The 11,858-nt window shown below is 63.6% G+C and overlaps 2 protein-coding genes across 2 annotated transcripts in view; both read left to right on the forward strand.

The window, feature by feature from the left end:
* EMIHUDRAFT_206438 (hypothetical protein) overlaps positions 1-1,344 on the forward strand; it is a gene marked incomplete at both ends in the record, with an annotated part of 3,244 nt that extends 1,900 nt beyond the window's left edge. The window contains 2 exons of the mRNA XM_005777607.1: positions 361-420; positions 1,300-1,344. Of these exons, the coding sequence (XP_005777664.1) occupies positions 361-420; positions 1,300-1,344 (105 nt within the window). The remainder of the gene's footprint in view (positions 1-360; positions 421-1,299) is intronic.
* Positions 1,345-3,135: 1,791 nt separating this feature from the next.
* EMIHUDRAFT_100937 (hypothetical protein) lies at positions 3,136-4,935 on the forward strand (the record flags this gene model as incomplete). The annotated part of the gene is made up of 3 exons (XM_005777608.1): positions 3,136-3,854; positions 3,992-4,436; positions 4,543-4,935. The coding sequence occupies 3 exons, from the start codon at positions 3,136-3,138 to the stop codon at positions 4,933-4,935; spliced, it is 1,557 nt and encodes a 518-aa protein (XP_005777665.1).
* Between the last annotated feature and the right edge of the window lie 6,923 nt (positions 4,936-11,858).

Below are 11,858 nucleotides of genomic sequence, written 5' to 3' on the forward strand. Positions count from 1 at the left end.
GCGTCCGAGACACTTCCGAGACGCTTCCGAGACGCCTCCGAGACGCTTCCGAGACGCTTCCGAGACGCCTCCGAGACGCTTCCGAGACGCTTCCGAGACACTTCGGAGACGCTTCCGAGACCTTCGGAGCGGCCCTCACGCCTCTTGAGACGCCTCCCCCGAGGTGCCCGCCGACACGTCCACTGACACGTCCCATGACACCCACCGGACACGTCCACTGACACGTCCCATGACACCCACCGGACACGTCCAGACACGTCCACTTGACATCCACACGACACGTCCACACACGACACGTCCATCGGACACGTCCATCGGACGCGTCCACTCCTGACACGTGCACCGCGCGGGCCGCGGCAGGCGCAGCCAAAGCACAAGGGCAAGATCTCGCGCGTCCTCGCGGCAAAGTGCGCCCTCTCGGTCCGCGTCGATGCTATTAATTAACAGTTAATTAAAATTTAATTAATAACTAATTAGGTGCGCCCTCTCGATCCGCGTCGATGCTCTCGGCTAGAGCAGCACGGCCGCCCATTGCTTGCATTAATCAAGGTCATTACTCCGTTTGATTTAAGTACTAGGCGAGAGCAGCACGGCCACGATCGGCATCGACTCGCGGCTCAAGGTCCGAGACACTTCCGAGACGCTTCCGAGACACTTCCGAGACACCTCCGAGACACTTCCGAGACACCTCCGAGACGCTTCTGAGACACTTCCGAGACACCTCCGAGACACTTCCGAGACACCTCCGAGACGCTTCTGAGACACTTCCGAGAAGGAGAGGTATCGACTCGCGCCTCAAGGTATCTCCCCCATATCTCCCCTCATCTCCCCACATCTCCCCACATCTCCCCACATCTCCCCACATCTCCCCACATCTCCCTACATCTCCCTCCATCTCCCCACATCTCCCTACATCTCCCTACATCGCGCATCAAGGTCGACCTCGCCCCTTCCCCCGACCCCTTCCCCCGAGCCATTCCCCGGCCCTTCTTCCTGCAGGTCGAGGACCGGCTGCGGCAGCTCGAGGGCCGCGCGCCCGTCGAGGCGGCGGATGCGGCGCCGGCGGCGCGCCCGCAGCCGGCGGTGGTGATGGCGGCGGACACCGACAAGGGCCGCGGGTACTCTGTGGCGGCGGACTCTACGCTCGCGCCGAGCGGCAAGAAGAAGAAGGGCGCCAAGGACGAGGCCGACGACGACGCGGCGGCGGCCAAGAAGGCCAAGAAGGCCAAGAAGGCTGCAAAGGAGGGGGAGGGGGAGAAGAAGCGGAAGCGGGACGGGGAGGGCGGCAGCGGCGGCAAGGACGGCGAGAAGAAGAAAAGGAAGAAGGCAAAGGACAAGGACTAGCGAGGGGCGCGTGCATTCGCGCGCACCCCCCGTACCCCCCCCCCCTCCCCCCTCGCCACCCACCCCCTCATTAGGGCGGGGCAGCGCTAACCTCGCGCCAGTTTGCCCCTGCGGGTGCGGGGGGGGGGTAGAGAGGGGCGTGGCGTGCGGCACGACGCCGAGACAGACAGAGTGCACCGGCTCTTGCGAGGGCCCCGTACGGCATGCCATCTGGTTCAGCGCATTCTGGTCTCCGTCCACTTGCCCCCCCCCCCCTGTCGTCTCTTGTCGCGATGTGAACGTAATAAGGTGTGCCGCTCTCTTGATGTCACTATCCATGTGGGGCTGAAAGATAGTAAGAAACCCGAAGAGAAGGTGAGAGCGCCGCTGGCGCTGCCGCCACCATCGCCGCCGACGGCGTCGCCGTCGGCGACGCCGGCGGCGACGCGCCGCTGCCCGGGATACCCATCAAACTGAGCCGACAATGGCTCTATGGGAGCCCCAGGGTGGAGCCCACCCCCATACCCTCAGGCACTTGCCTGCGCCCTGGCCGCGCATGCCACGCACGCGTGCGCACGCCCGCGCACGCCGCGCACGCCGCGCGCACGCGCACGCGCACGCACGCACGCGCACGCCGCGCACGCGCGCGTGCACGTGCGCGCACGCGGCACTACGCGGCACTACGCAGCACTACGCGCCCGCCCGCGCACGTGCGCGCACGCCCGCGCACGTGCGCGCACGCCCGCGCACGCCCGCGCACGCCCGCGCACGTGCGCGCACACGCCCGCGCGCACGCCCGCGCACGCGTGCACGCTGCACTACGCGGCACTGCCCAGGTTCCCTCAAACCTGGTTTGTGGAGCTCCCACACATTACCTAGAGAGCACGGCATTCGGGGCCATGATCTCGGTTCCGCACTGGACTTTTTTTGTAGTGGAGAGAATTAAGGAATCTTTCTGCTCTGGCAGGCAGCTGCACCATTCCCCTTTACTTCAATCAGCTGTGTACACTCAAGTGCTGTTACTGTCTGAATAGCTGTCTAGACGCTCCGATTTTGCTGTCTGGACGCTGTCTGGACACTGTCTGGACGCTGTCTGGACGCTGTCTGGACGCTGTCTGGACATGGAAGATCGCATGAGGTGTGAATAGACCTGCAGACAGGAATCATACTCTGATACTCAACAACACGTCGGCCAGCTGTGAGCGATCAAAACTTGAGTTGCATTCTCTTGGTTGGATGGATGGACGTGGTATGACGCACCACGCTCCCGCGATATTTTTGCGAGCGCCCGCCCGCCGGCTGAATACAGTGGGTTGCGGGCATTAAGAAAACGTACCATTAAGAAACCCTACCAAGCGATTTCCGCAAAAATCTAAGAAACCACGGCGCGCCGCAGGCGCGGCCCCGAGAAAAGGCCAGACACGAGTGTGAACGGGAGGCCCAGCTCAAAATTTCTCTTCGCCTGCGGCGCGCGCACTTGTCACTTTCCAACGAATCCAAGTCTGCGGTGTTCTGGGTGGATGGAGTGAATGGAGGCGTGTGTGCGTCTTCCCGTCATCCAGACAGAGAGCTGACTCGGCGGCAGACTCTGGCATCGCCCTCGCGGACCGCAGCTTACCTCTTTACTTACCTAAAAATCCTTCGGGCCGGCGCTCTGGCTTGAGTGCCCCGGCCGGAGCTAAGAAACCACGGCGTGGGGTGGATGAGGGCTGTGGAAAGGCTTAGAAACGGCGGCGTGCCGCGCAATCCTGTTTTCTTAATGCCCGCAACCCACTGTACCCCTCCCGGACCGCCGCGGCCGATGCCCTCACTATGGACGCCAACGCCAACGATGCCCTCACCGCCCTCGCCGCGATTTGGGCCCAGATGCGCTTCGTCCGCCTCGCCGTGCTTGTCTTTAGCAGAGGCGCGCCGTTGACCGATTGGCTGCGCGGGCCGGACCGGTTGACCTGCGCGTTGCGCGTCTCCGCGCTGGCGGCACTGCTGTGGTGCATCGCAGCTCCGTCGCCGGTGGCTCTGTTCGCGACTCTCACGACCACCCTCGCTCTCGGATGGGCGTGCCTTCCCTATGAGGTCGACAACAGCGGCACGTATGGCCTGCTGGCCGACGCCAACCTCTGGTGCGGCATGTGCTGCGCGTGGGCAACGGGTCGCACCGCGTCAGAGGGCTGGCAGCTCTGTGCGCCGGCCGCCCGCACCATCTTTGTCACCACCTACTGCTTTGCGGCCTTTGCAAAGCTCAACTCGGGCTACGCTGATGTGCGCAAGTCTAGCTGCACCGTCTTTACCTGCTTTGTTGGCGAGGGCTTTGTGCCGGCTGCCGTGACTGGGCGCGTGCTCGCGCTGCTCGGGGACCGGGCCACCCTCGCGATCCTCGAGGTGGGACTGGTCACTCTTGAGGCCGTCGAGATTGCCATTCCGCCGCTGCTGACCTTTGGGGACCTCCGCGGCGCAGCGCTTGTGCTCTGGATCTTCCATCTCCTCCTCGGGTCGATCGCCTACGACTACTCGGCCCTCGAACCACCGGCTCTGTGCGCATAGTTAGCGCCTCGTCACAAGGCAAGGCCGTGAAGTAGGTGATCTCCATGGCCAGCCTGGTCCTCTGCGCGCCCCCCGCCCTGGTGCTCCGGCTCTCGTGGATGAGCTCAGCGCCTCTGGCACGCCTCAGCTTCACCGCCACCGCGCTGGCGGGCTGCTGGCGGCTCGAGGCGCAGCGCTGCCGCGAGCTCGGCTCGTGCGAACACGTCCTGTCGCTCCTCTGGCTCTGCCTGCTCTGCCCGGCGAGCTGGATCCCGGCAGGCACGTCAACCCCCCCTGGCGTGCTCGCGCTGCCGCCCATGCCGTTCCCCTTCGCTGCGTGCGGCACCGCGCTGCTGCTGCTGACGCTGCTCAACGGACTGGGCCCGTATCTCGGCTACAAGACCGCCGCCACGTGGGCCATGTTTTCCAACTTGCACGTCGAGGGCGGTTGGACAAACCACCGGCTCGTGCCCGCCTCCTGGCAGCTGTGCGGCATGGCAGCGGACCTCGTCACTGTCGTCGACAGCGACGTTGAGCTGATCCGCGACTACCACACGCACTCGTGCTTCGGTGCGACCTTCGAAGGCAACGACGTCTCGCCGCTGCAGGCTCGCGCACCGAGCCTCGCGCCGTGGAGTAGACGAGTGGCCCACACTCACTAGTGGAGGCCGGCCCCAACCGCCTCGCCTCATCTCGCAGGCCTTTGCGCGGCGGTGTGGCATCCGCTGCGTCTCTCACGCCAACTCAGTGCTGGGCCGCGGCGGCGACGTGTCTGTCGTCTTGCCATTCCGCGTGCCCTTCTGGCAGCTCCGCAGGCTGATCTCGCTCGAGGCTCTGCCTACGCGGCGAGACTTCCACGTCGAGTACATAGCGACGAGCGAGCCGGCTGTGCCGCCCGCAGGGGTGGAGGGGGCGAGCGGAGGCAAGGGCCCAGGCGGGCGACGACGTCGCTTCGAGGTGCGCGGGGGAAGGATCGTTGGCGATTCGGACAGGCGGCTCGCCGCGCCGCCGTGTTGGCTGCTGGCGAAGCTGATCTATTTCAAGTCAGTGCTCCCGGCGGACCGTGACTGCGGCGTCTGTCACGGCCCGTGACGATCGTCGAGAGGCTCACGGCGTTGGCTCTAAGGCGTGGGCGGTTCCGTTTTGTTTCGGAAGCGGGTGGTGTCTGAGCTCGAGAGCTGATCGACGAGCCCAATGTTTGAGAGGGCGAGACCGAGAGACGCACACGCATCCGCCTGCCGGAGAGGGACAGCCGTACATGTTTTCACCAATACATTTGAAGATGATAACACACAAGAAAATACACATCGACATCTGGTGCGGGTCTCCCCAGCGCGCGAGACAATACTTTTAACTCTAAAATGTGGGACGAGGGAGGGGTCATAAGAGCAGGCGGACATCGCTTCCAGGGAGGGGGGCGCATTTTTGCTCACGCCCCACCCCCCCCCTAGCATGTGGTGAAGGCGCTGGGGGGGTCGGGACCCCCCCCCTAGCATGTGGTGAAGCCTCTGGGGGGGTCGGACCCCCCCCCCTAGCATGTGGTGGGCACCCCCCAGCAGTTCGTGGGCTAGGAATAGCCGCCAGAGAGCCGATTTTGCCCCCAAAATTGTGAAATCGTGGCTGAAAGACCAATATCTTGGAGAATCTGACCAGTCTCAAGGCTCATGTAGCTCCAAAAGATGATTTTCCCCTCGAAAATGCTGCGAAATGAGGCGTAAAATCAAGGGCCCGGAGGGTCTGACCACGAGTCTCTGGGGGGGTCCTCGGCCACGACCCCCCCCCTAGCATGTGGTGAAGGTGCTGGGGGGGGCGGGACCCCCCCCCCCAGCATGTGGTGAAGCCTCTGGGGGGGGTCGGACCCCCCCCCTAGCATGTGGTGTGAGCAGAAGTGCGCCCCCCTCCCTGGAAGCGATGTCCGCCTGCTCTAAAAAGCGACCCAAAAATTCCTCGGCCGCTATGCGGCCGATAAAATGCGTTTTGGGCACCTGAATTATTGGAGTTTGCAGAGTTAAAAGTATTGAATGTTGTACTTGTTTGTACTCTTACCCTCCTGGTTTCCAATATGGTGCCCCGGGGCCAGGGACAAGGAGCCACAACAGCCTGGACAGCGCCCTCGGATTGTACAATTGTACGTTGTTGCATGTTTCCTTGTTTGCCTGTTTGCCTTGTTTGCTGTTTGACGAGGACACGTCGTCATGTCGGTCCTCCTTCTCAGACTCCTTCTCTCACTTACGCTGCAGCTATGGGCTGCGCCCGTCTCATGCACGCCGCCACTGCTGCAGATTTGGGGCTGGCGCGGCTGCACTGGCTGGCCTGCTTGCCTTCCGTGGAGAGAGCAGTCGACCCATAGGTCTTAACACAACCAACTCAATCTCGGAGCGACGAAATGTAACTGTCGCACGTCTAGCGCGTCATCAAGGTCTCTGCCGTCAACGATGGGGTACTGTTAAATGATAGTAGTAGGGCAGTGTGGTCGCAGCACACGCAGGGCGCCCGGGTAGCCTCGGAGCGGCAGTGTGCAGGGAGGGAGGGCCCCAAACACCCACCCACCCACACACACACCCACACACACACACACACACACACACCTCGAACCCTGTGTGTATCGCGCGCCTTGGGGGGGGGGGGGGGGGCGGAAAAGAGGAACCTCTTGGCGTCATCGCCATGGTGCTGCAAGCAGCGCCGGGCAACGACGGCTTACCGCCTCCCGGTCCCCCTCGGCACACCTCCGCTGCTTAATGTTTGACGACTCAAACCTGTGAAGCTTCCCCGTGCGCGGGTTACCCCGCACACGGGTCACACACGGGTCAGCCTGCTCACGTACCGCGCGTGGTCACCCTGGGGCTGGCGGCGGGCGCGCCAGGGGGCGGTATGGCCTCTTGTGGGACCAAGATCGGCGACGCCTCGGCCGCGGCCCCCCCGGCCGGTGTCAAGACGGTCGATGTCACATGCGGCGCGATGTGGCGCGCGGAGCCACCGCACACGCTCACCGACGCTGAGCCCAGCTGTCGCGCCGGCGTGCCCTTTCACACTTGTGCGGTCGTGCTGGCAGGGCTCTTCGTGGCGTGCCGTGGGCTGCTGCTGCGTGGCAAGCAGGTCAAGAAAAAGAGGGTTGAGTGCCGCAGCTACGCAGCCGACTCCGTGCATTTGCTCGCCAGAGATGCGCCTCAGCGGTCTGTGGTCGCCAGTTCCTCGTCGCGGTTCCACTGGGCGCTGCTCACGCTTGCGGCACCAGTACAGCTGGCTCAGGCTGCGCAGCTTCAGCCCGTCCTCGCAGCAAACTCCTCCGTCGCGTACTGCGCTTGCGGCGAGCTACGCCGTGCCTCGCTCGCGCCCGCCGTCTTCGATTCGATGCGAAGCAAGCTGCCTAGTGGCGACTGGTTTTTGGTCAGCTCTGGCCAGGCTTCTCTCGACGGGAACGACAGAACCGCCGAGACGCCAGGGCTGTGCGTCCCGGGCCGGCTGGCCGCATGGGCATCGATAAACAGCACAGAGCAGACCAGCGACGATAACGACAACTGCCATCAAAAGTTGGTGCAGCATCGGAAGACGCACGCCAGCTGGATGCGGCTGCAGAAGATGACTCGCTGCGTGAGCCTGGTTACACAGCATGAACGCTCTCGACACCTGCAGTATGCCTTCCTCTTCCTCACACGCCCAGACCTCTACCTGTGTTCCGTTAGCCGCTTCGACCTGACCGCGCTGCCTGAGCAGAAGATCATGATATTTGGGCCAAGGGTGGGGCGTGGAGCACAACGGGTGGATGATGGAGTGGTGGACTCTGTGCGCGACCACCTTATTGCTGCGAGGCGCGACACAGCACTCTCGCTGGTGCGGCACCTCATGTTTGACATAGCAGACTGGTACTGCTCGGTCCAGAACGTGGCCAGCAGCCTCGCCTCCAGCTGTCCTGTTCATGAAGGGCTGGGCCGCTTCGGCGACGCAACGCTCGAGTGCTGGATCGGGAGGCGCATGCAAGCAAATAATTGGAAGGCGAGCTATGTCAACGTCGACTTCACGCTGCTGCGCACCAATACCAGCACAGCTGAAGGCACTCGGTATGGCTCGGTGCAGTGCACCCTCCATGGCCGATCGCACCGGCCCGACCCAGCCTGCCTGCCCGCCCGCCCGGAGAGTTAGCCCATCGTGCCACGATGGTGACCTCGCGATGGTGATGGTGACCTCCCTCGCCACCGTCACCGTCACCATCCCCGTCGCTACCGCCCTTCATCCCCGCCGCCCTTTGTTTCACACTCGTCTCTGCCATGTCCGCCGTCGCCGCCGTCCTGTCTGCTGCGCTCTGTGCTCCGTGGTACAGTCGTTTATTGTTGCTCAGGACACTCACGAGGGCGCGCGGCGGTTGGGGATGTATTTTCTTTTTAATCCTTTAAATAAATAAATAAAAACGGACACCTCGATCTCTACTGTGAGATGGGTATAAAGGAACAGGTCCCCGCCCTTGCGATCTTTGTGCAGGGTTCTTTGTGGGTGTGGTCGGCGACTAGCTTTTTAATCCTTTGCTTGTCTGTTTTGTTTGATCTTTCTTTCTTTTTCTTTCCCTCGGGGCACACGAATCTCGCCGTGCAGGGTGAAATGACCCACTCGGGCCGGCACACGCGGAGCACCTCCTCCTGCACCGTTGCCGAAGTCGCCGCAGCAAAACTGACCCCAGGGATTCCTGCTCGGGGCTATAACGGACGGAACTGATCGCAGCAAAACCGCCCCCAGGATTTCGGTCTTCGGTTTCGTCGCACAGCATAGGTTTCATTTTCATAGTCGGCCGTCCTAGGACGTACGTCATTTCCGGTCTCGATTTCGGTTCTCGCGTGTATCTCGCTGCGCATTGGGAGTTAGCGCGCTCGCAGAGCGGCGCCTGCTAGCCGAGCGCGAATGCCTGGGTCGCTGAGCTCGCGCCGGTGGCCAACTGCGCCTCCGTGGCGACGCGCTCCGGCCACGAGCGACGTGCCAATCTTCACTTTGAGCTCGCTTGGCAGCCGCCGAGTGCGAGAGGAATTTAAACGGCCGAGCTGACCAGGCAGCCAGCCGACTTCCCGTACCGGTCAGCGCACGTGCGGCCGCGCGTGTACGGGGCGGGGCGTACACGCGCGGCCGCACATGCTCCGCCTCGACGGCCGCCTCGCGCTCGCTCGAGGTCTGCTCCGCCCGAGCAGCGAGCTCTCAGGTGCGGGCTCTCGGGGCGCCGACCAGCTGGTAGGGAGGAAGGTCGAGCGCGACGCCGCGGAGCCAGGGCAGCGCGGCCGGGGCTGGGACCGTGAGCGGCGATCGCGCTCCGAGTCGCCCAGCGACGGCAAGGCAGGACGACGAGGCGCGACGGCCGTTGAGCGGAGGGCTGGCACGAGTTGGGAGGCAACGGGGAGAAAAAAGAATTACGTATCCGACGATCAAATCGAGGAAGGCGGATCCGCAGCGAGCGCAAGCGCTTCCTGCAGGTGTCGAGCTGCTTGAGGACGGCGTCCGCAACTTTCACGTCCTGCTGACCGCGGGGTAGTAGTCCGTGGTTAGCGCCCGCCCCCCTCCGCCCGTCCCTACTCGAATTGCTCTGGCGGCGCCCGCGGCATCCCACGCCCATCTTCGGGTGCGCCTTGTTGTCGAAGATGGCAGAGTTGCGCCTCGCGACGATGGCCGAGTGCACCTGCAGGAAGCGCTTGCGCTCGCTGCGGATCCGCCTTCCTCGATTTGATCGTCGGATCCGTAATTCTTTTTTCTACAGCGGCATTGTGCACGGAGCTAAGTGCATTGCCGTTCTTAACGGAGTCGCTTAGGCGGCTCCGGTGGTGTGCCGGTGATAGTACTAGCACGCGCCAGTTCGCACCTGTGTCGAGCCTGTGTGCTAATAAATAAATAGAGCAGTCATCTCCAGGGAGAGATGGGCGACGCACACGAACACAGAGGGACAGTGCGCACCCCGCCCCGCTCGCAGGGCGTGCAGCACACAGCAACACAAGACATATCTAGGTGCTGTGCGCCTCCTCGGGATTTCTGGGGAGGTAGGAGTGTGTGTGTGTGTGTGTGTGTGTGTGTGTGTGTGTGTGTGTGTGTGTGTGTGTGTGTGTGTGTGTGTGTGTGTGTGTGTGTGTGTGTGTGTGTGTGTGTGTGTGTGCTCGCTCGCTCGCTCGCGCGCGCTGCTTGCGCGATCGCGCGCGCTGCGCGAGCCGCCCTGCCCGCTGCGCTGCTAGGGATGCGCTGCGGGAAGGGCTCGGCGGCCGTTCCTAGAGCTCCTCGTCGCTCCCCTCGTAGAGCGAGGGCTCGTTGGACTCGAGGCGTGGACCGCCGTCGTAGGGGGAGCGTGCGGCTCCGCGGGCGACGCTCGCCCAGTCCTTCTTGTTGCTCTTGACCTCGCCGCCGCCGCCGCCGCGGCCGCGGCCGCCGCGCCCGCGCCGCCCGCGGCTTGTGCCCAGCCTGACCGCGCTCGGCATGCGCTCGTAGATGGTGTCCTTGAAGGCGGAGTGGAGGAGCGCCTCGAAGTTGACACACGGCGCGTAGCCTGAGCCCTGGTCTGACAGCCTGACAGCAAACTCCGGACAGCGCCTGACAGTGCCCGACAGCCTGACAGCGCTGACAGCACTTTCTCTGACAGTCTGACAGCACGTATCTGACAGCCTGACAGCAGAACCTGACAGGCGAGGTGACCCGTCGCTGTCAGGCCCTAACGTGACAGCCTGACAGCTGCCTGACAGCCCGACAGCACACAGTGGCCTGACAGCAGCGCTGACAGCCCGACAGCAGCACAGACCGTACACAGACCCCGTAGAGCCTCTTTCTTGTGCCCCATGAGGGTATAACAAAATTACATGCAAAGACATGCACATGTACATGTGCATGTGAGTGTGGTCCATGCAGTCATGGGATGGTCATGGGTCTCTCTCAACCCTCCCGCCCCACCTCTGCGGACCTCTCTCTAGCACCGGCGGCTGTGCTACTACAAATGAAGCTACCAGCTAGCCTTCTGGGGCCCTACAGTCATATGCCTACGGCGTCTGGGTGGGGGTGGCCGCCGCCGTCTGTGCCGCCGCCGCCGCCTGCGCCTGCGCCGCCATCTGCGCTCCCCAGGCGGCCGCCGCCGCCGGCGTGATCACGCCGTAGGAGGCGGAGGCAGCTGCGTAGCCGCCGGCGTCATCGGCGTCAGCGCCCCCTTGATAGTCAGCGCCCTCTTGATAGTGTCATAAGTGTGGCTGGTGTGTGTCAGAGCCTGACAGCACCCCGACAGCACCACCTGACAGCACCTGACAGCAACAGCCCAACGTCTGACAGCAGCAGCAGCCTGACAGCTCTGACAGCTCCGACAGCGTCTGACAGCAACACCCGACAGCTCCGACAGCACCCGACAGCTACAGATCACCTCGCCTGTCAGACACGCACCCGACAGCACCTGACAGCACTGACAGCACCTGACAGCTGGTCTGACAGAGGCACCTGACAGTGCCTGACAGCTGCCCGACAGACCGACAGATCACCTGACAGCACCTGACAGCCTGACAGCCAGGGCTCAGCGCGTAGCGGCAGCGAGCGGCGGTCTTGCACGGGAGGGCGGTCTGGTTGTAGGCCGGGCAGAAGCCGATCCCGTCGCGCGCCGCCATCGCCTTGGCCTTGCCCGCCGCGCGCGCGACCTCGACCTTGAGCCTGTAATAAATAAATACAACGGACACGCCAAACGAGGGGTGGGAGAAGGACAGGGTCCCCACCTGCACAAGCAGGATCTTGTAGGACGATCAGGGACACAGGGGAACGGGAGCGGGGAGCGCATCGCGACACGGAGGGGGGCTGGGCAGGGGGTTCACCCTCACGACAGGAATCCCATCTCTCGTATAGGACAGGTTGCACCCGGCGGCACGGGGGCAAGCGCGGGCCTCCTACTGGTTGCGCTCTCCTAGTTCTCCTGCTCCTGAGCCTGTGTGCTGTGAGAGAGAGCCGGGCTGAATTCTTTTTTCTCCCCGTTGGCGCGAGAGCGGCCGCTTCCACAGTCCAGAGTCCGTCAGGACCTGCTCCAGAACGGG

This window comes from Emiliania huxleyi (genome assembly GCF_000372725.1).
Source record: "Emiliania huxleyi CCMP1516 unplaced genomic scaffold EMIHUscaffold_26, whole genome shotgun sequence".
NCBI lineage: Eukaryota > Haptophyta > Isochrysidales > Noelaerhabdaceae > Emiliania > Emiliania huxleyi.